The sequence below is a fragment of the Podarcis pityusensis genome (genome assembly GCF_964106645.2).
Source record: "Podarcis pityusensis genome assembly, chromosome: 8".
Taxonomy (NCBI): Eukaryota; Metazoa; Chordata; class Lepidosauria; order Squamata; family Lacertidae; genus Podarcis; species Podarcis pityusensis.
Genome location: NC_138033.1, coordinates 9,245,117 through 9,269,042, shown reverse-complemented (window position 1 = coordinate 9,269,042; position 23,926 = coordinate 9,245,117). Strand labels below are relative to the sequence as shown.

At 47.4% G+C, this 23,926-nt stretch overlaps 1 protein-coding gene across 2 annotated transcripts in view; it reads left to right on the top strand.

Annotated features, from left to right (window-relative positions):
• Nucleotides 1–10,164, top strand: part of AXL (AXL receptor tyrosine kinase) — a 73,198-nt gene extending 63,034 nt beyond the window's left edge. For both annotated transcript variants that reach the window (XM_081018669.1, XM_081018670.1), the window contains 5 exons: nucleotides 2,320–2,441; nucleotides 3,502–3,611; nucleotides 4,618–4,777; nucleotides 5,163–5,299; nucleotides 6,906–10,164. In XM_081018669.1, the coding sequence (XP_080874795.1) occupies nucleotides 2,320–2,441; nucleotides 3,502–3,611; nucleotides 4,618–4,777; nucleotides 5,163–5,299; nucleotides 6,906–7,269 (893 nt within the window). In that variant the 3' untranslated portion in view covers nucleotides 7,270–10,164. The remainder of the gene's footprint in view (nucleotides 1–2,319; nucleotides 2,442–3,501; nucleotides 3,612–4,617; nucleotides 4,778–5,162; nucleotides 5,300–6,905) is intronic.
• Nucleotides 10,165–23,926: the final 13,762 nt, after the last annotated feature.

The window sequence follows — 23,926 nt, the reverse complement described above, 5'->3', positions numbered from 1 at the left end:
CCAAACACCCCAACCCAAAATCCAAAAACCCCCAAAAAAGTTTTAAAAGCTTAACTTGGCTGCAAAAGAAGTTTTGGAAAAGCTTCAAAAATCACCAAAGTCTTTAAAAACCTCAAAAAAAGGCTACTATGTACACTGCGTTCTATGAGTTGCTCTTTGAAGTCAAGTCGCAACTGTATTAACGGTGTTAAGAAAAAGGAAACAAACTTGCAAGACGTTTTCGTCTTGCGAAGCAAGCCCATAGGGAAATTCGTCTTGCGAAGCAGCTCAAAAACGGAAAACCCTTTCGTCTAGCGAGTTTTCCATCTTGCGAGGCATTCGTCTTGCGGGGCACCACTGTAAACAATTATATGACTTTCCGTAGATATCTGAAGACAGCCCTGGGTTGGGAAGTTTTTAATGTCTGGTGTTTCGCTATGTTTTTCTTTAATACAGTGGTACCTCGGGTTAAGAACTTAATTCGTTCTGGAGGTCCATTCTTAACCTGAAACTGTTCTTAACCTGAAGCACCACTTTAGCTAATGGGGCCTCACAATTTCTGTTCTCATCCTGAAGCAAAGTTCTTAACCCGAGGTACTATTTCTGGGTTAGCGGAGTCTGTAACCTGAAGCGTCTGTAACCCGAGGTACCACTGTACTTTGTTGGACGCTGCCCAGAGTGGCTGGGGCAAACCAGTCAGATGGGCAGGATATATTATTATTATTATTATTATTGTCGCCGTCCCGAGAAATAGCACACTCGGCCATTCCATTTAGGGCATATTCTGCAGGCTGTAGCCTGGGAAAAACCAGAAGAGAGGAAACGGCCTTTGGATGGTGGTTGCAGAGGGAGGGAGGCAGGCAGAATGGACGCATCATCCCCAGGGAACAGGACTCCAAGTGAGGGGGCGAAGAAAAAAAAAGACTTCTTGGGAAAACAGATGTTGGCAAGGATGCTGGGAGCTCTGACAGTCCACAGAGGGGGTGGGTGGAAGCTCAGCTGATGCTAGTTTGCGACTCGCCCAACAGCCCCTTCTCCCTCTCTGGTTCACATTAAAGAGGAACACAGTAAAAATAACTCTCAGGCACAAGGCGCACCAAGAGAGCGTCCTGTCGGGTAAGAGGACCCCCAAAGAGGATGTTCTCACGGGCAAAGACTTTTGGGGGTTGGGGGCAGGCGTGGGACATGGGGAGGGGAGGGGGCTTCCAGATGGTGTGCAAGTTTGAGAGGGAGGCTCCCTCCCCCTCCGTGTCTTCCTTTTTTCACCTCTCTCACTCTTTGGAATTATAAAATCGTAGAGTTGGAAGGTCCATCTGGTCCAAGCCCCTGAAATGCAGGAAACAGTAAGAATTCAGGAAGAGTAAGAGCCGTTCAGCAGTGGAACGGTCTCCCTCGGGAGGTGGTGGACTGTCCTTCCTTGGAGGTCTTTAAGCAGAGGTTGGATGGCCATCTGTCACGGATGCTTTAGCTGAGATTCCTGCATTGCAGGGGCTTGGACTTCGAAGACCTTTGGTGTCACTTCCAAGTCTATGGTTAATAATAATAATTTATTATTTATACCCCGCCCAGCTGGCTGAGTTTCCCCAGCCACTCTGGGCGGCTCCCAATCGAGCGTTAAAAACAATGCAGCATTAAATATCAAAAATTTCCCTAAACAGGGATGCCTTCAGATGTCTTTTAAAGATAGGATAGCTGCTTATTTCCTTCACATCTGAAGGGAGGGCGTTGCACAGGGCAGGCGCCACTACCAAGAAGGCCCTCTTTCTGGTTCCCTGTAACCTCACTTCTTGCAATGAGGGAACCACCAGAAGGCCTTCGGTGCTGGATCTCAGTGTCCAGGCTGAATGATGGGCATGGAGACGCTCCTTCAGGCAGTGGCGTAGCGAGGGGGGTGCAGGGGGGGGCTGGCCGCACCGGGCGCAACATCTGGGGGTTAGGGTTAGGGGGCGCAAATCCACAGGTTAGGGGGTGCAAATTACTTGCCTTGCCCCGGGTGCTGACAACCCACACTACGCCCCTGCCTTCAGGTATACAGGACCATGAGAATCACAGGTTCTGTGGTTCTCTCAAGTTGTACACATGTGGCACGGCCTGGCCTGCACAACTTGCCACAAGCTGAGGGAGAAAGAGTGAAGAATGTAAGAACATCAGGAGATGTGGGCCAACAGCCCACCTGGTCCAGCACCCACTCCTCACAACGGCCAACCCAGCGCCTGTGAGAAACCCACAAGCAAGACCCGAGCACACGAGACCCTCTCCTCCTGTGGTCCTTGTTGGCCATTGATCCTCGTGTCTTCTCTGTTGCCCACTGAGAAACTCACACTCTTTCTCTTCCCTCAGGAGTTTGCCTGCAGAACACAGAGAGCGAAGGATACCCCTCCCCGGTTGTCATCCTGCCCTTTATGAAACACGGAGACCTGCACAGCTTCCTGTTGTACTCCCGGCTTGGCGAGAGCCCAGTGGTACATAGTGCTGCCCCATGAGAAATCTGTTGCGGGGAATCCATACCACACAGGTGTCCCGGAAAAATTGAGACATCCTGGTTTTTTTCTCATGAGAGAACGGCGGCCACTTTGGACGCCGTGATGATCTTGCACGATTTTGGACCTCAATTCCCCCCCCCCTCAGAAAAATGCTTTTTCAGGGCCACAGTGTCACGTGGCAGCCCAAAACATGAGTTATTGCGTGCCGTTCCCGAAAAAAGCACTGGAGGGGAAGAAGAAGAAGAGTTTGGATTTGATATCCCACCTTTCACTCCCTTTAAGGAGTCTCAAAGCAGCTAACATTCTCCATTCCCTTCCTCCCCCACAACAAACACTTTGTGAGGTGAGTGGGGCTGAGAGACTTCAGAGAAGTGTGACTGGCCCAAGATCACCCAGCAGCTGCATGTGGAGGAGCGGAGACGCGAACCTGGTTCACCAGATTACGAGACTACCGCTCTTAACCACTACACCACACTGGCTCTCTGGATTGCGGTGCAAAATCGCACAAGATCATGGCATCCAAGATGTCTGCCGTTCTCTCGCAAGAAGAAAAGGGAAGATAGCATCCTGGAAGATTGTGTCCCAGATTTTGCCATTGAGTTGTTGGAGAGTATGGGAATCAAATGTCAGGCCTCTTGGCCTGAAATCGGGAGGGCTGGTTTCCTTTTATTTGAACTAGGGTTTTTAACTGGGGAATTTTAATCCTTGCCTGTGTTTTATTTTTCAGTATGCATATGAAGTGCTTTTTATACATTTTATTGCTAGGCTTGTTTTGGTTTTCTGTTTCAATACGAGTCTCTCCAAGAGCTTTGCTATGGAGCAATATGGCGGTTTAATGAACGAACAAACGAACTGTAACACAGAGAATGACCACTAGAGGGGGACAAAGGGAAGGTGAAGGGAGCCCGCTGGATCCTGGGTCCTCCACACAGGAGTCCAGTGGGCCTCTCCTCTTACAGGGGAAAGAGAGTTAAACATTGAGGTGCCTGCAGCCCACCCACTGCTTGTGTCTGATCGTTGTGCTTTCCTCATCTTCCAGTACCTGCCCACACAGACGCTGGTCAAATTCATGACGGACATTGCTAGCGGGATGGAGTATCTCAGTAGCAAGAACTTCATACACCGTGATCTCGCCGCCCGCAATTGCATGTGAGTTTGTGTGACGCGAGAGATGATGGAAGAGGGGATTTCAAGGATGCACAGATTAGTGGCTTTTGACAATCTCTTTTTTTTTATAATATATATTTTTATTGATTTTTAACATATAAATTATAAAATGTACCACATAACTTATCACTTATACAATCTTTTTAGACTTCCATCAGCACCTCTGATGATCCACTGTTTTAACCACTTCTTACGCATTTCTTAACTTTATATTGCCTTTACATCTCTTAACAAATCATCCTTCCCCTTCTCCATTTTTGCAATACTTCCAATAATACTACTTACAAAACTTCTTGCAAACCTACAAACGTTGTCTGATCTCACAAATACTTTTCAAATAGTCCGTAAATTTACTCCAGTCTTCCGTGAATTTCTGGTCCCGCCGGTTTTGAATCCTTCCTGTTAGTTTATCTAGTTCTGCATAGTCCATTAACTTCATTCTCCATTCTTCAATCAGTAATTCTTCTTGCTTCCATTTTTGGGCCAGTAATATTCTTGCTGCTGTTATTGCATATAAGAAGAGCTTGCATTCCTTTCTATTTATATCACTCCCCACAATCCCCAGTAAAAATGCTTCTGGTTTCTTTATGAGTGTATATTTCAACATTTTTTTCATCGCATTATATATCATCTCCCAGAAGCATTTCACCTTTTTACATTCCCACCACATGTGATAAAATGTTCCCTCTTTTTCTTTACATTTCCAACATTTATTACTGACTTTATACATTTTCGCTAACTTGACAGGTGTTATATACCATCTATACATCATTTTCATCACATCTTCTTTTAGGGCATTGCATGCAGTAAATTTTAAACCTTCTTTCCATAATTTTACCCAATCACTCAGCTGTATATTATATCCAAAATTTTAGAATCATTACTTAATATCTCTAATTCAAACTTTGATCCACGGCTTTTGACAATCTCACATCCGTCTCTCCCACGAGCAACCCACACATTCACACGTGGCTTCTGTACCCAACAGGCTGAACGAGAGCATGACGGCTTGTGTCGCTGACTTTGGCCTCTCTAAGAAAATCTACAACGGCGATTATTACCGGCAAGGCCGTATCTCCAAAATGCCTGTCAAGTGGATCGCCATTGAGAGTCTGGCCGACCGTGTTTACACCATCAAGAGCGACGTGGTGAGCAGCCAATTGGGGAAGCCTTTGATCCTACCCTCCTCCTGAACAGGCCAATGAGAAGACCAGCTTCTGTGTCCTCCTAAATTGGCTTCTGTTTCTGTCTACCAATGGACAGAGCTGGCCTGCCCGTGAAGCAGACTGAGTCCCCCTCATGCTTACCCCTACTGCCAGAGAAGTGAGGTGAAGCAGCAGCAGCGGTCTCTGGTGAGATCTCACAAAATCTCGCCAGCCGCCGCCGCTGCACGACCCTAGCTAGCGAGGCGGGAGGGCGGCCATTTTGCCTCAGGCGGTGAAACAGGACAGGCTGCCCCAGCCAATGGGAGAAGTTGAATTCTGTGCTTGGCCAGCAGCATCTAATTCCCTCTTTCTGACTCCTTTCCTGCAGTGGTCGTTCGGCGTTACTATGTGGGAGATTGCGACGCGAGGCCAGACGCCGTACCCAGGTGTGGAAAACAGTGAGATCTACGACTACCTGCGTCAGGGCAATCGACTCAAGCAGCCAATCGACTGCCTGGATGGCCTGTAAGCACCACCACTGCTTCTTCAAATTGGCATCTCCTTCCTCTGTCTTCCCATGATGCTGTGCAGCATGGCCAATTAGGTTTTCTGCCTTATGATCAGTAAGCCTGGACTGTAGAGGGGGCTGTATCGTTGCAAAAAATAATTTCATGACATCCCACCACTGGCTCTCTCTGCCTTAGGAATGTGACTATGCTCACTCAGCGGGCAAGCAAATTCAGTTTTTTCACCCTACAACCCTGGCAACTGAAAACGGGTTCCAGGGTTGACCCGCTGCCCCCGGCTCAAATTAAGGCCTCCGTTACAAAACTTCAAGGTCCCTGAGCAGCTCTAATATTAATCTTGAACTCATCCAAAATCCTGAGCCGCTATGACATAGCGGTTAGAGAAGAGTTTTACCAAACTTGGGTCTCCAGCTGTTTTTGGACTACAACCCCCATCATTCCTAGGTAGCAGGACCAGTGGTCAGGGATGACGGGAGTTGTAGTAGTAGTAAGTAGTAGTAATAATAATAATAATAATAATAATAATAATATATTATTATTATTTGTACCCTGCCCATCTGGCTGGGTTTCCCCAGCCACTCTGGGCGGCTTCCAACAAAATACTAAAAATACAATAAAACATCAGACATTAAAAACGTCCCTAAACAGGGCTGCCTTCAGACGTCTTTTAAAAGTCAGATAGTTGTTTATTTCCTTGACATCTGATGGCAGGGCGTTCCACGATGCCATCACCAAGAAGGCCTTCTGCCTGGTTCCCTGTAACTTCGCTTCTCACACCTAAGTTTGGGCTGCAGTGTTGGTCTAGGATTTCAGAGACCAGGGTTTGAATCCCTGCTGAGTCATTTATCATTATCATCATCATCATCATCATCATTAAATTTGTATACTGCCATTCACCCGTAGATCTCAGGATGGTTCACAACAGGAAAATACAATATAAAGAACCACCAAATGCATAATAAAAACAAAAACAAACCAATAATCCTCCTTCCCATGTCATGGTTCAGAATGGGTGATCTTGCTTCAGTCACTGTGTTTCAACCTCACGTAGCTCACAGGGATGCGGGTGGTGCTGTGGGTTAAACCACAGAGCCTAGGACTTGCCGATCAGAAGGTCGGCCGTTCGAATCCCCGCGACGGGGTGAGCTCCCGTTGCTCGGTTCCTGCTCCTGCCAACCGAGCAGTTCAAAAGCACCTCAAAGTGCAAGTAGATAAATAGGTACCGCTCCAGCGGGAAGGTAAACAGCATTTCCGTGTGCTGCTCTGGTTTCGCCAGAAGCGGCTTGGTCATGCTGGCCACATGACCTGGAAGCTGTACGCTTGCTCCTTCGGTCAGTAAAGCAAGATGAGCGCCTCAACCCCAGAGTCGGCCACAACTGGACCTAATGGTCAGGGGTCCCTTTACCTTTACCTTTACCTCACAGGGATAAATTAAGGAGGGGAAGTAAAAAAGGTGGGATATAAACAAGAGAGAGAACGAGTTCTCCTTCCCCTTCTGAAGCATGGTAAAATCCCCAGCAGATTAAGTACCCACTTATAAGTAACTTCCAAGGATGCTGCGTCCCAAGTTCCCTTGAAATAACATCTCTTTTGGACCCGCGCAGGTACGAGCTGATGATGAGCTGCTGGGCCCTCAACCCTCGTGACCGCCCCAGCTTTGAGATCCTGCACCAAGAGCTGGAGAAGATCCTTAAGTCCCTCCCTCCGGCTAAGGACCCGGAAGAGATCCTCTACGTCAACATGGACGACGGCGTGGCCCCCGGAGAGGCGGAGCTGGGTGCTGTCGGGGGTCTGGGCCCTGAGGAAGCACCAGCCAAGGAGAACCAGTCGCTCAAGCCCACGGTGACGGCGGCTGAAGTCCACCAGCCCCAGGGCATGGGCCGCTACGTCATGTGCCCCACCCCTCACGAGAGCAGCCGGCTACTGACGGACGCCCCCAGCTGCGCCGCCACCGAGGAAGGGGCCTGAACGGGACGAGGCGACTTATTCGTTGTGGCCCGGGGGGGGAGGGGGAGGTTGCAAGCGGCCCAACTGGTGCAGTCCCTGCAAGCTTTGGAAGACGACGACCCCCCATCTCTGAGGAGAGGGGATTCATGGAGGACTCCACTAGCTGAGGCGCACCCGCCTCCTCTCCCAAAATGAGCCACTGCCTTGCTTTTGCCACAAGGGTCTTCCTTCCCCATCAACCCCCTCCAGGGGGAGTTTGGACTGACCCATCTCTGAGTATGTCTCACGGCTGTACATGCATTGACAGTCATGCTCCACACCACCAGCCTGAGGCCAGATATGTACTCTAGACTATGATGTTGGCAGAAAGGGGGAGTCCATCTCAGGTTACAGGGGCCAGGGGAGGTGGGTGGAGGGAGACACAGTGGGGAACCCGACAGGACCCACAGCTGCGCCCTTTTCTGCTCCTCACGTTGAAGGTACCTTAGCAATTTGACCTCCCGTCCGCAACTCCGTGGTCCAAATTTAGCTCGCTAACACTGAGGTCTCGTCCACGCTCCTGCTTGCCCCAGGCCTAGAAGGCACAAATTGGAGCGGTTTTAACTTGCTTTCCCCCGGAAAACCTGCTCTTCGGTGCCAAATCGGAGTGAATGTCAGTCCGGAGGAAACCTGGTCGACATTCGCTCCGATTCGGCGGGGCAAGTGGGGATGAGCCCTCGCCAATGGTACTAAAGTTATTCTGTGTTTGTGTGGCCCAGCTCCTGCCTTTTTCGTGTTGGGCCTGGCGCACAGCTGCTGAGCCGGCAGAGCATAGATTTGCTATGAAGGAGAGAAAAGCCTGGCTGCTCGGTTTGTGTGCTGTTAAAGGGGAGCAGGGCACATTAACCAAAACGGGGGGGTGGGAAGTATCGGTCCTAATTGCAGCCATCTGAAAGCGGTACGTACTTAGTCCTCCCCCCCTCCTTATTTTACTACCAGCTGTTTCACTGCCATGTCTCCCAGGTTGCATTTAGGCCGGTGGAGATGAATTAAACAGAGGTTCTGGAGGGCTCCCGTCTGAAGGAGCTGCAACAAGGGAAATGTACTCAGTTTGTGCACAGATGCACACTTTTTTTAAAAAAAGTCGCTACTGCTTCTCGGGAGCCAGCCCTAGTTTTTAAATCTGACCCCGGAGGTTAATTTTGGTGAAGGTTTCAGCTCGACAGACCAACCCACCCTGTCCACACAGCACCAAATTCTCCTCAACAGGTTATCGGGGGACGTCTGATCAGCCATAGCTGAGTTGCCCTGGAGGTAAAGATCCCACAGGGCACTGAAGCCATACTCAGGTGGGCGTCTCAGAGGGGGCGGGGTCTGAAGGTATATTTTTATAGCACATTTGAGATGGGAGAAGGGAACAAATTGGCCTTCAAGTCTTCACACCCAGCTAGGCCAGAGCTTCCCTGACAGTAGTGAGTTGGAGCCAGTGTGGTGTAGTGGTTAAGAGCGGTAGTCTTGTAATCTGGGGAACCGGGTTCGCTTCCCCGCTCCTCCACATGCAGCTGCTGGGTGACCTTGGGCCAGTCACACTTTTCTGAAGTCTCTCAGCCCCACTCACCTCACAGAGTGTTTGTTGTGGGGGAGGAAGGGAAAGGAGAATATTAGCCGCTTTGAGACTCCTTCGGGTAGTGATAAAGCGGGATATCAAATCCAAACTCTTCTTTATCTAACTTTGCTGGAAATGTGAAGGTTGCCATCTTCTCCCCATCCCTCAATGACTCTTTGCATTTCACCAATGCAGGCAGAAACTCAACAAGTATACCTTTCCCCCATTCCCACATCTCTCTGCTGGGGAAAGCCCTACCTGCTGGGTGCCTGCCCATCGTGCAGATGTTACAAACCCTATCTGATCACAACCAACCCATCTGCCACTTGGAGCAAACATCTGGACAAGAATTTCCCGAGTTATTCAGACATCTAAAGCAGCAGCATCAGCAGGCTATGATCACCAATGGCGTCTGGATATGAAATAGACAATATTAGTGGGTGCAATCAGAGTAGGATTCCTTGTCTCCAACCTTCTTTCATTTCACTGGGGCTTGTATGAGAATCCTGTGGGAAAATACCCAGGGAAATAAGTGGAGGTTGTCCAAACCGAATTAGCTACTCGTATGCTCCTTTTTGCTAGTGACAAACCCTCTCTTTGCGCCAGTTCACATGCCCACGATTGCCAGTAATCGCTTTCCCCCTGAAACATCACAGCTCCACTGAAGTAGAAGACAACTCCATATTTCAGAGGGCAAGTCCCAGCTCTCCATCAGTTCCATGACACTCCATAAATCAGACCTGCCAGCTGCATAGTGCCTTGATTAATGATATTTTCAACTGGGAACACAGTCTCTGAAGCTCCCACCAGTCACATGCAATTTAGAGGGGATTCACGAATTCTGTTTTGGACATAATGGTAGCTTTCTCCATCTAACATTGATGGGGTGCAACTGCTCACAACAGTAATCACACCATAATGGTTCATTTTTTTCTGGCTACCTCCCAGCAATGAAAGCCAGACTAGGGAGGTGGTAAGCTGAATGCATGTTTTGGCAATTTCTTATTGCATGTTCACGGTCACTTGGGCTGGGAACATTTTCCAGCTTTTCCTGAGAGCTGAAGATGGGTGACAAAAAGAAGAAGACAAATGTTCATGCTATACATGCTCATCCGACTTGCACTTTTGCTTAAACAGGTTTTGCAGGCTTTCGTGTTTCAAAACCTGCCGTACCTGTTCGGTCAGAAGAACCGGTGCCACAAAAGAACTGTACTTTGAACCACTTTCAGCTCTCTTGAAACCTGTTGTCTGGCTCCAGCCTTAAACTGAAGGCCTTTCCGCACAGTGATTTTTATTTTATTTTATTTGCACAATAAATGCACATTTTGTTACTGATTTTGTTCTGCACAGTCCATGCGTCGTTCCCTGCAGTTTGCAAGAGCAGCAGCGCTTTGCAGAAAGGCCAGCTTACCCCAGAAGCCCCTTCGTGCTTGGAGCAAATCAAAACATGCAGACGCCAAACAGTGAAGCTGCCCTAGTTCGCATGTTCACCATGTATTCACACTTAACAATATTCTCCCCAGGATTTAGGTGCAATTTTGTGTAAAATGCACTGACTTGATAGGCTTGTGTTATCACAAAAACATCTCCTTGGGGAAGCAGTTTTTTATTCTTCAATTCTTGCGATTTCTTGTTCTCTTTTTTTTTTTTTTGAAGCTACCAAACCTATGCTAAACTGAATAAGCTTGCAAGCAGCTCTTAATCCCTGCCTCTATCTGTGGCCTCAAGGCATAAGGAGGACTAACCAGGAAGTGGAGTCTATACTGGAATTGCGCCATCTTGTCCGTAGGCCTCATAGCAGTGGGGCCTGTATCTTACACCAGCCTTCCATGAAGGGGGCTAGCTTAGGGCACAAACAGCCCTCCAGATGTTGTGGACTGCAACTCCCATCACCCCTCACCACTGGCCATATAGTCTGCGACTGATGGGCATTGGAGTCCAGCAAGTTCTGGAGGCTGCCATTTTGGCTGCCCCTGGGGTTACGTCAGGGTAAAGCGGGTGGGAGAGGGGAGCTGAGCCTTTCCCTCTCCTGCCACTGCCCTTGAGACGGACCACCCTCACCCAGCCATGTCGTCCAGGGTGGCTGATTTCACTTCCGGCCTTCGATCCGGGTGGGGGGAGGTTTGGGGTGGGGTAGGGAGGAGCAACTGGCAGAGGAAGGGTCCCACACTCCTCTCAGACCCTCCAAGTGTCCCTGTTTTCCAGGGACATCCCAGATGTACAGAAGCCGTCCCGGTTTCTGATCTGATCCCAGAATGTCCGCTTTCCCTTAAATTAAAGGTAAAGGGACCCCTGACCATTAGGTCCAGTCGTGACCGACTCTGGGGTTGCGGTGCTCATCTCGCTTTTCCTTAGGACGTCCCTATTTTCATAGGACAAATGTTGGAGGCTTTGCCCTCTCCTGTCTCCTGCTCTTTTAAAGCTGCATGGCAGACTCCCGTTCTAACGGGGTCCCCTGCCTTTCCATCTGGGGGACACACAGCCACCCTATAGAAACATTTCTCCTCTTTTTGAAGAAACCGCTCATCATCTTCTGACTCAATTCGGTGGCACCTTTCAGGCGTGGTGAAACCATGTTTTCCGTTCTGCTTGCTGAAACACATTGATAGCCATCTGTCTCCTCTTTGGACTGGGACAGAAAAGGCTGGGCTTTCTGGAAAAAAAAAAAAGGCTTTTCTGCAAAAGGCTCTGTAGGGTTTTGGTTCCCTCAACCCCCACAATTTTTCTTGGCTACCAAGTGTGACTTATGTTCAGATCAAAGGCTTCTCTCACTCCCCGCCTCCTGCACTGAAGTGTATGCAGAACAGTCAGCTATTCCCCCTGCCCTAGAGATTCTTATTAATGAAATGTTTATATATATATATATATTAATGTATATAATTTTTTTTAAAAAAAGAAAATGCTATATCTGAAATGTTATTTTTTCCCACGCCCTGTCCTTTCTACAAACACATTTCCTCTCAGGGCAAGGTCTGTTTTAGTAAAAGAGAGAGCGAAAGAGAGAGATTGAGAGAATGCTCTGTGATATATTTTGCTTATGAATAAAACATTCCTGTAAAAAAAAGGATAAATTTGGAAGTAGATTTTGTTTCCAAGGAGTGGGTTGGGGGAGATACAGGGAAGGAGGGGGTCGAAACGCAAAATGGTGCCGTAGATTTGGTGCCCAGTTCAGTGCCTGACATCTCCAGTTAAAAGAATTAGTAGCTGCAATAATTTTTTGCAGCTGTTATGCAGATGTTGCATGGGATCAGTACAGCTCTTTTTCATCCTAGAAGAAACTAAGCAATGCTTATTTTCTCAGGAAACACAGCAAAGTTTATCTTTGGGGCAGATGCAACCTTCCTTTCCTGGGTTCCAGCTAAGACGCTGTAAGGAGTGGATGTACTGCCCAGGTACTTTCAATTCAATGACCTCCAGATGTGCTTGCCCGCCAGATGTGGAGATACTGAAGTAAGACTCAGCTGCCAACCCAGTCAGGTCAGCTTCTGTACCTGGAATGAAGGCGTTCTGGATCATGTCCTTTGCTCGAGGCAGCAGAAATTTCTCTGCTTGGGCCTGGTCAAAACCTTTTAGAGCCAAGTACATTTAAAGCACTAGGATACTGTTTTAAATAGTCATGATTTTCCCCAGAGAAACCTGGGAAGTGTAGTTTTTTTAAGGGTGTTGAGAGCAGTGTTAAAGGTAAAGGGACCCCTGACCGTTAGGTCCAGTCGTGGCCGACTCTGGGGTTGCGGCGCTCATCTCGCTTTACTGGCTGAGGGAGCCAGCATACAGCTTCCGGGTCATGTAGACAGCATGACTAAGCCGCTTCTGGCGAACCAGAGCAGTGCACAGAAACGCCGTTTACCTTCCCGCCGGAGCGCTACCTATTTATCTACTTGCACTTTGAGGTGCTTTCGAACTGCTAGGTTGGCAGGAGCAGGGACCGAGCAATGGGAGCTCACCCCGTCGCGGGGATTCGAACCGCCGACCTTCTGATCGGCAAGTCCTAGGCTCTGTGGTTTAACCCACAGCACCACCCGCATCCCTGTGAGCTACGTGAGGTTGAAACACAGTGACTGAAGCAAGATCACCCATTCTGAACCATGACATGGGAAGGAGGATTATTGGTTTGTTTTTGTTTTTATTATGCATTTGGTGGTTTTTTATATTGTATTTTCCTGTTGTGAACCATCCTGAGATCTACGGGTGAATGGCAGTATACAAATTTAATGATGATGATGATGATGATGATGATGATAAATGACTCAGCAGGGATTCAAACCCTGGTCTCTGAAATCCTAGACCAACGCTGTAGCCCAAACTTAGGTTTCTCCAGCTGTTTCTAACTCACTGTGAGAAGCGAAGTTACAGGGAACCAGGCAGAAGGCCTTCTTGGTGATGGCATCGCGGAACGCCCTGCCATCAGATGTCAAGGAAATAAACAACTATCTGACTTTTAAAAGACGTCTGAAGGCAGCCCTGTTTAGGGACGTTTTTAATGTCTGATGTTTTATTGTATTTTTAGTATTTTGTTGGAAGTCGCCCAGAGTGGCTGGGGAAACCCAGCCAGATGGGCATGGTACAAATAATATATTATTATTATTATTATTATTATTATTATTATTATTATTACTACTACTACTACTACTACTACTTACTACTACTACAACTCCCATCATCCCTGACCACTGGTCCTGCTACCTAGGAATGATGGGGGTTGTAGTCCAAAAACAGCTGGAGACCCAAGTTTGGTAAAACTCTTCTCTAACCGCTATGTCTCTAACCGCTAGGTGGGCAGGAGCAGGGACCGAGCAACGGGAGCTCACCTCGTCGCGGGGATTCGAATCGCCAACCTTCTGATCGGCAAGTCCTAGGCTCTGTGGTTTAATTAGGTGCCAAATGGCTCCTTAAATCAGGGTTGCAGTCACCAAAACAGAATGCCTAGTTGCCATTTGGGGGCCAGGCGGTTCAAAAGTTGTATTTTTCAATATGACTTTTTGGTTCCTGAAATTCATTCTGATTGTGCAGACAGAATTCTACAGGATGTGTTGCTGAAAACAGTCAAGATCCAAGGATCCCCAAGCACGTACCTCCAGATGGTGGAGATGTCAGGCACCATCCTGGCGCCCGGGCATCTACACTTGGTTGCAAGTGGCTGATAGCCGGGTGCAAAATGCGCCTAGCGCCTGGTGAATTTCGAACTCCCGGCTGAGAGTTGCTAGGAGGCGCCCTACTGCTATTACCCTCACAGAGTTACAATTCCCAGAGTTCCCTGTGAAGAGGGGTTGATTGTTAAACCGCTCTGAGAACTGTGAGGGGAATAGGAGTCTCCTAACAACTCTCATTAAAGAACCTTTTAATGAGGGTGAAAGAGGAGAGCGCAAAATAGGGTCTGAAGCGCAACATAAAAAAAACTAAGATCATGGCCACTGGTCCCATCACCTCCTGGCAAATAGAAGGGGAAGAAATGGGGGCAGTGAGAGATTTTACTTTCTTGGGCACCATGATCACTGCAGATGGTGACAGCAGTCACGAAATTAAAAGACGCCTGCTTCTTGGGAGAAAAGCAAGGACAAACCTAGACAGCATCATAAAAAGCAGAGACATCACCTTGCCAACAAAGGTCCGTATAGTTAACGCTATGGTTTTCCCAGGAGTGATGTATGGAAGTGAGAGCTGGACCATAAAGAAGGCTGATCACCGAAGAATTGATGCTTTTGAATTATGGTGCTGGAGGAGACTCTTGAGAGTCCCATGGACTGCAGGAAGATCAAACCTATCAATTCTTAAGGAAATCAGCCCTGAGTGCTCACTGGAAGGACAGATCCTGAAGCTGAGGCTCCAATACTTTGGCCACCTCATGAGAAGAGAAGACTCCCTGGAAAAGACCCTGATGCTGGGAAAGATGGAGGGCACAAGGAGAAGGGGACGATGGAGGACGAGATGGTTGGACTGTGTTCTTGAAGCTACCAGCATGAGCTTGACCAAACTGCGGGAGGCAGTGGAAGACAGGAGTGCCTGGCGTGCTCTGGTCCAGGGGTTCACAAAGAGTCGGACACAACTAATCGACTAAACAACAATAACTCTCAGCACCCTTAACAAACTACAGTTCCCAGGAGCCTCTGAGAGAATGCATGGCTGTCAAAGTGGCCCATTAATGCTTCTTTAAATGCATGGTGCAGATGTGGCCCCATTTTGGGTCTGAACAGGTTGCCATGTAAACTGTTCAGCATTGTGGCACTCAGAAAATCCTCCCGAACGCCGATGCTGGAGTGGCGCCGGCAGGGTGTACAAGCTTCGCTCTTTGCCCCTACCTCATTAGGCAGAGGGGGAATGGATCCCATCAATGGGCACATTCAGGGTTTGCCTGTTGTAACCGTTTCTACTCGAGTGAGTAATGGAGAACAAGGCAGGCCATTGAGAGGGGAAGCTTCACCACAAGCATCTGCTCCCATCTGGGGTAAAAAGATTAAGCTGTTCTGCAATTGTCCCCACAGCTTGTTGGACAGCGTCTAAACCCCCTCCCCAATAGCAGACAAATGCCTCTCTGTCTCCCAGAAGTCTTGAAAAGGAGAGCGGGAGATGGGCTGGGAAAGAGGGCATCCAAAATTAAAGGAAAGGGGGGGATGGCAGCGAGTGAGAAAGGTTGTGTGAAAATGCAGACATTCCTATGAAATGTGTGAGCCTGGGTCTTAGGATTATCATTGTTGTAAACAAAAATTGCCCTTTTCCCTTATGGGGTAGAGCCCATATAGAGTCCTTACATAGGTTCCCTATTGGTAGGAGAGAACAACAGAGGCCAACCAGAGAAGCAAAGCAGCTCGTAAGCTTGATCTTTATTGATCTGTTGCAACAGGGTGCTCCCCTCACCCACAGGAGAGGAGGAGGAACCCAGAAAAATGGCGCGCAAGGCCTTATAAAGACTTTTGAAATTGCCACCCTGTAGATCAAGACCACCCCCAGAAACATCATACATACATCACAGAAGGGGTGTACCTAAGACCACCCCTCAGATACATCATACCCACATCACAGAAAAGGCGGTCTTAAAACAGAAATTTGAATGTTGTTTTTCTCCTGTCATCTCCTGTCTGGCAGGTTACTTGATTGGATTGCCTAGGGAGCCTGGCCATTCTTTTGTAGTGATAAATACTTAGTTCCTGGGCCAGGTCACACTCACATCCTATTCATATCTTAAATGTGTCCTTAAGACAGGATTTGTGAGGAAAGTGACAGTGGGGAGGTTTCCCACTTGGACCTTGCAGAGAAAACATTTGGTCAGTTTAGGAATCAAAATGGTTCCAGGTTGGCCTTCCTGTGCTGATCTATGTACGTGCAGTTATATGGCAGTATCTAAGACCATAAAATTCCTATCACATCATATAATTGTAGAGTTGGAAGGGACCACGAGGTCGTCTAGTTCAACCCGCTCCATCACGGGATTCGAACCCACAACCTTTCATATTCTACAGTGCCAAGGGATCAGGATCAGGAGACTCAATGGCTTGATTTGGTTCAAAACCTTAGGCCAGGCATGTCCAAAGTCCATTTCTGGGGCCTAATCCGGCCCGCCGGTCAGTTCAGTCCAGCCCCTGTGGCAGTTTACTTCCTGCGGTAAAATCCTAAAAAAAACCTCAACAACTTCAATCCTAAAAACAAGCTCAACAACTTTGGCCAGCCCTCTGGCCGGCCCCCACGGCCCTTCACTTCATCAAATCTGGCCCTCTTTGAAAAAAGTTAGGCAGATCCACACCATGCATTCAAATCACACGACTCCCCCCAAAGAATCCTGGGAACTGTAGTTCCCCCCCTCACAGAACTGCAATTCCCAGCACCTATATGAAATTACAGCAGCCAGGATTCGGGTGGGGTGTGTATTAAGCAATGTGCTTTAAACATATGGTGTGGCTCTTCCCCAAATCATGGATACTTTAGGGGCTTGAGGTGTGCGCATTTCATCTGTTTTCCATACAGATTACAGCTTCATTGAATTGGTTTGGGAAAGGTGGGTTTCAGGGGTGGGGAAACCAAACAGGTAACACAGGTTGGGTGAAATATATCTTTGCCCATCCCATCTCTGGTGCAAGAAGCAGCACCGTAAATATGCAACTTGAAACACAGCAGGGGAAATAAGCATCTCAAGCTGCAAATGTGTTACATAGCCTTGATGCTGCCTGGAATTGATTTGGAACCTGAGCTGATCTGTGTATGACACAGCTGCCCTCTGCTGGTCGACGGTTTGGGCTCTTTGTTGTTGTTTAGTCGTTTAGTCGTGTCCGACTCTTTGCGACCCCTTGGACCAGAGCACGCCAGGCACTCCTGTCTTCCACTGCCTCCCGCAGTTTGGTCAAACTCATGCTGGTAGCTTCGAGAACACTGTCCAACCATCTCGTCCTCTGTCGTCCCCTTCTCCTTGTGCCCTCCATCTTTCCCAACATCAGGGTCTTTTCCAGGGAGTCTTCTCTTCTGAGGCAGCCAAAGTATTGGAGCCTCAGCTTCAGGATCTGTCCTTCCAGTGAGCACTCAGGGTTGATTTCCTTAAGAATGGATCGGTTTGATCTTCTTGCAGTCCATGGGACTCTCAAGAGTCTCCTCCAGCACCATAATTCAAAAGCATCAATTCTTCGGCGATCAGCCTTCTTTATGGTCAGCTCTCACTTCCATACATCACTCCTGGGAAAACCATAGCTTTTACTATACAGACCTTTTGTGCTGTTAGCAGTCACCAAAAATTGTACGGTGAAGGTGTCTGCCTGAGCTCAATAGGCAGGGGGTTCCAAAGTGTAGATGCTGCCAAGCGAAAAACTCACTTTCTTCCAAGTGTGGAGAGGGTGTTGTGTGGCACTGGTAAGGCGATCCCTCAAGTAAACTGATCCCAAGCTGTTAAGGTAGGGTTGGCATACTTCAAACCGTTAAAATCCAGACAGAAAAGTTGCTGAGATATTTCTTTTTTCTTTTTTGCAAAATTGCAAAAACAATTTGCCATTTCTGAGCTATTTTGGAGGAAGTCAGCAAAAATGGCACTGCTGACATTGTTGTTGTTGTTGTTTAGTCGTGTCCGACTCTTCGTGACCCCTTGGACCAGAGCACGCCAGGCACTCCTGTCTTCCACTGCCTCCTGCAGTTTGGTCAAACTCATCCTGTCAGCTTCGAGAACACTGTCCAACCACCTCGTCCTCTGTCATCCCTTTCTCCTTGTGCCCTCAATCTTTCCCAACATCAGGGTCTTTTCCGGGCTGCCATACGTCCAGATTTTCTCAGACTTTTTGAAAAAACAACTCTTTCCACCCAGACACTGTCAGGGACAGCGGTGTTCTGGATATGTCCAGGGCATTCGTTACTAATTGTAACAGCATTGTATTTATGGCAGTGCAAGTTGTTTCTTTGCACAGGGCACTGAGTGCAAAATTGAGAAGATCCATCACTAAGAAGATATATTTTGGGGTGCCAAATTTTGGGCTTGCTCAGGGTGCCATGTTACCAAATATTACCCTAGTATACCTCTGAACTTGAACTTGGTCCAGTAATCATCCAATTGGAGAATGGTAGAGACAGTTTAGGTACCACCCAAATGACTGTGGACACCTGCGCAGGTATGATAACCCTTAAAACCGCCTTTAGAAAGATCTTCAGGAGATCTTCGTGGATGAGTCATCTCTCTACATTTGGCTTTACAGCTCATAAATTGAACAATTTCTATTGCCCCAGACACAGTTCATCAACCTAATTATTGAATCGTCCCATTCAACAGTGCTAAAGACACAGCAAGGATAAATGTGACATTGAATACTACTCAATGTTGATCCAGAGTAGATTCCAATGTATAGTTAGCAGAGTAAAAACTCAAACACATTACAGGATTCCCAAAAAATAGACCAGAGGCAATTGTACAGTGGTACCTCCGGTTGTGGATAGGATCCGTTCCGGAGGTCCGGTCGGATCCCGAGGTTTCCACAACCTGAGGACCGCTTCTGCGCATGTGGCAAAACACAGTAAAATACCTCTGGGTTTGCCGCGCGTACTTCCCAAAGTTTTCGTAACCAGAGGTTCGACTGTATTTCATCCAGATCCAATACATTCAGGATTGGCACTGTCCATAAGAAATCCAGTTGCAGCAGACCTAATTTAAACTTACTGTTATAAGAATTTAAAGTCTCAAATATATAAATTAAATGTTCATAAATTTACAAGGCAAAAACATACATAAGTATGTAAACCATGTGTCTGAAATAGTATAGGAAAATAGTCCTGAAACCATTTTGATTCTCCCAAAATTGACCTGAATTGTCTCCCTGCAAGGAGGAAGGAAATGGGAAAACCTCCTCATTGTCTCTGTGCTCACAAATCCTGCCTTAAGGGTACATTTGGGTATGAATAGAGTGAGCCTGTGACTTGGACTCAGGAATTAAGTATTTATCATCACAAAAGAATAGCCAGGATCTCCAGGTAAACCCATCAACAGGTTTCCTGCCAGACAGGATTTCTGCTGTAGACCGCCCCTTCTGTGATGTATGTATGATGTATTAAGCTTTGTTGTTTAGTCCTCTTAGTCGTGTTCGACTCTCCATGACCCCATGAACCAGAGCATGCTTTGGAAACTCTCACTTTCTTCTCCAAGCTTCTCCTTTTTTTATGTCCATGGAGTTTGCTTGGCAAAATACTGGAGTGGTTTGCCAGCTCCTTCTCCAGGTGCATCACATTTAGTCTAAACTCTCGGCTATGACCTGTCCGTCTTGGGTGGCCCTGCACGGCATAGCTCTTGCTTCTTGGAGTTATTCAAGCCCCTTCGTCACAAGGCAGTGATCCATGAAGGGGGGCCTTAAGTTTACAGGGTGGCAATTCCAAAGAGTCTATACGTATAAGGGCTTGTACACCGTTGTTCTGGGCTCCTCCTCCCTCCTGCATGTGGTGAGAGAGGACCCTGTTGCAACAGTTTTAATAAAGATCAAGCTTATTAGCTGCTTTGCTTCTCAATATTCTCTGGTTGACCTCTGTTATTTTCTCCTACCGATAGTATAATGAGTATGGGTTGCTCGTGCGTAAGTTGCCGCCTCTCCAGGCTTTGTTGCCTTGGTAAACCTTTCAGTCTGGGCAGCCCTTCACTTCGTGGCTGCCTCAGTCGCTAGCAGAATCCGTCAGTGGGCGTTTCTTAAATCTTTTCCAACATAAAAGTTGTTTGACACCCAGTCTCCTCCTACTCTCTCTGCGCGGAAGTCTTCTGCGCAGGGTGGGCGTGGGTAGCGGGGGACCAGTGCTCTCCCCGCTGGTGTCCGGTGAAGAGTCCTGGAGCCCTCTCGCCGATTCCTCCATCAGCCCCTCCTTATCCCTGGTGTAGCGCTGATTTGCTTCCCCATCTGCGGAGCTGCCTCTCTCCCTGCTGGGCCCTTCTCCAGCATCATTTGAGAGCCTTCCCTCTGGCTCTAGCTCCGATGTCAGTTCCCTGACAGATAGTGAACCCACTTAAGGACTCTATACGGGCTCTTGGATACCCCATAAGGGAAAAAGAGTAGATTTTGTTTACAACACTTACAATAATACTTATAATAAGACTAAACCTTAACACTAAGCATACAGAACACCACACCAGAAGGAAAAGAGATAGAAAGTGAAAGGGAAGTCCAGGCTCCTTCTGGCCCTACTTTTATAGTCAGCATGACCTTCACAGAAAGAGATAAGAGAACCTGTTATGTACTGAAGTTCTCACCCTGGGCCAGCAGGTGGATACTGTAGATAGTTTTCACTCAGGTCCACATATGCAAATAAGGAATTGAAAGTGACATTCAGTGATTGGATAGTTACAGAAAGTTGTTACTGTTGTGTTGTAGTGGAGCTCTATATAAGCAGGCTGGCTGAACCCTTCACTTCAGTTCTGGCCTGTGAATAAACAAGAGCTGTCTGAAGAATTGCTGTGTTGTCTGATATGTTCACCCACAAATTAACAGAACCAGTTTAAGCCAGCTGTACTCAGCTTCTCAGAAGGAATAATCCAAACATCAGGAACCTTCTGCTTGCTTCTTTTACACAGAGAAGCTTCCAGACCCCTCTTGCATTAATTAGAATAGGTAAGATCTCTACACATCAGATCAATAAGATCTGCAAACTGACAATAAGAAATGCAAACTGACAAAACGCTCCCCTGTACTTTGAAACAGCTACAAGCATGAGACTGTGGTGATTTCATAATCTGAAGTTATTAAGGATTAATGAGGAACAAGATTGCTAACTGCAGTTCTTGTTGTTGTTTAGTCGTTTAGTCGTGTCCGACTCTTCGTGACCCCCTGGACCAGAGCACGCCAGGCACTTCTGTCTTCCACTGCCCCCCGCAGTTTGGTCAGACTCATGTTTGTAGCTTCGAGAACACCGTCCAACCATCTCGTCCTCTGTCGTCCCCTTCTCCTTGTGCCCTCCATCTTTCCCAACATCAGGGTCTTTTCCAGGGAGTCTTCTCTTCTCATGAGGTGGCCAAAGTATTGGAGCCTCAGCTTCACGATCTGTCCTTCGAGTGAGTACTGAGCTGATTTCCTTAAGAATGGAGGGGTTTGATCTTCTTGCAGTCCATGGGACTCTCAAGAGTCTCCTCCAGCATCATAATTCAAAAGCATCAATTCTTCGGCGATCAGCGTTCTTTATGGTCCAGCTCTCACTTCCGTACATCACTACTGGGAAAACCATGGCTTTTACTATACGGACCTTTGTTGGCAATGTGATGTCTCTGCTTTTTAAGATACTGTCTAGGTTTGCCATCGCCTTTCTCCCAAGGAGCAGGCGTCTTTTAATTTCGTGACTGCTGTCACCATCTGCAGTGATCATGGAGCCCAAGAAAGTAAAATCTCTCACTGCCTCCATTTCTTCCCCTTCTATTTGCCAGGAGGTGATGGGACCAGTGGCCATGATCTTAGTTTTTTTGATGTTGAGCTGCAGACCATATTTTGCGCTCTCCTCTTTCACCCTCATTAAAAGGTTCTTTAATTCCTCCTCACTTTCTGCCATCAAGGTTGTGTCATCTGCATATCTGAGGTAGTTGATATTTCTTCCGGCGATCTTAATTCCAGCTTGGGATTCATCCAGCCCAGCCTGGATGAATTCTGCATATAAGTTAAATAAGCAGGGAGACACTGCAGTTATTTAACTGCAGTTCTTACATACTGCAGATCTAAGTGTACTAATGTCTGAAGGAGTTGGGTCTTTCATATCTCATAATCGCCCAAATACGCAGGACAGAAGTCCTGCTTAAATGTAGTCCTTCCCATCTGTCTCATCCACTGGAGTATGAGAGCAATAAAGCGATATTCTGTATTGCTTCTGTGATAGGAATTTTATGGTTTTAGATATATGGCAACGTTCATAACCACATGTACATAGATCAACACAGGAAGACCAATCTGGAACCATTTTGATTCCTAAACTGACCAAATCCTGGAAAAGCCTCCCCATTGTCTCTTTCCTCACAAATCCTGTCTCAAGGATATGTCTGTTTGAATAAGGTGTGAGCCTGTGACCTGGCCCAGGAAATAAGTATTTTACCACTACAAAAGAATGGCCAGGCTCCCCAGGAAATCCAATCAAGTAACCTGCTAGACAGGAGATAAACAACAACAGGAGAAAAACAATATTTAAATTTCTGTGATGTAGGGGGATGTATCGGAGGGGTAGTCTTAGGTTACACCCCTTCTGTGATGAATGCATAATGTTTCTGGGGGTGGTCTTGATCTAGAGGATGGGAATTTCAAAAGTCTTTATAAGCCCTTGCACAGCATTTTTGGGGGTCCTCTTCCTCTCCTGCGTGTGAGGGGAGCACCCTGTTGCAACAGATCAATAAAGATCAAGCTTACTAGCTGCTTTGCTTCTCAATATTCTCTGGTTGGCCTCTGTTATTTTCTCCTACCAATAGGGAACCTATGTAAGGACTCTATATGGGCTCTTGGATACCCCATAAGGGAAAAGGGCATATTTTTATTTACAACAGATGGCGACCACGCACGAAGGGACTTTTGGTTACCCGGATTCTGGAAACGAGGAAGGACTGGTTATCCAGCGCGCACCAGGCAGTTTGCCAGGAGGAATAACCAGTCTTCCATCGGTCCCAGGGTCTGGAAATAACTGGAGTTTCAGCGGGGCTAACCAGAGGAAGCAAGGCTTGATCAGGCCGGCCTTAAACAACCAGTCAAGAGATCGTGGGATCACCAGGAACAGCGCATGCGGAAGTGAGTATTAAGTAGGAAACACGGGTAGTGGGTTGGGGTCTCTAAACCACAGCAACCAAAATTCTTGTAATTCTTCCTTTTCCCTTCAAATCTAAAATTTCTACTTTTTTCCTCATCTAAAAATTGCCTTCTCCTTTCTGTCCCCTCAATCTCAACACCAGCCCTAGCCCTTCGGAGTATGCCCAGGCAAAAGTTGTGTGTGACTTCTTTCATTTCCCTTCTACAGTCTATATGCCGACCTATTCCTTCGGAGTTTTGCCCAGAAAAAGGTCGTGCTTTTTCTTCTGTACTGAAAACTATAACTCCCAGGTGCAGCCGCACCTCTGCCATGGCGATCTTGTTAGAGATGACCTGTGAGCAGAGAAAGCAAGGGCACCTGATTCCTTTCCTTCTTTGTCATTTCTGAGTCCCAATCTGGCACTGCGCTACACAAGCGTCCAGTAGGGAACTCTCAGGTTAGATTGTAAGAGGCAGGAGGTTGCTGTGGGCTCCCTGGCTGAGTAATGACCAAAGGGGGGAGGTTTGAGATCGCTGACCGCACTGTTAGCTTAGTAGCCAGGAAAGGCCAACAGCTGTACCAGCCTAGTAAGTCAGGCCAGACGAACGGCGGTGTGTCACAGTACTAATTCTCGGAGTTGTCCAAATTGAGTGTACTGTGGGTTATTTATTGTGTTTCCTGAAAAGTGGGGATAAAACCCCGACTGCAGTATAAAAGCAAAAGCTAGCGCTATTAAAAATTCTTAAAATGGGTGCACCTCAATCAAAAGAAATGAACCCACAGACTCCTGATGGGAAAGAAGCCCAGTTGGTGCTTAATTCCCACCTGGACTCTGACAGTCCCCTTCAATTTGTGTTTAAGAAACGTTTTTCCAGTGTTTAAATTGTACTTAGGTAACATCCAGCAGCT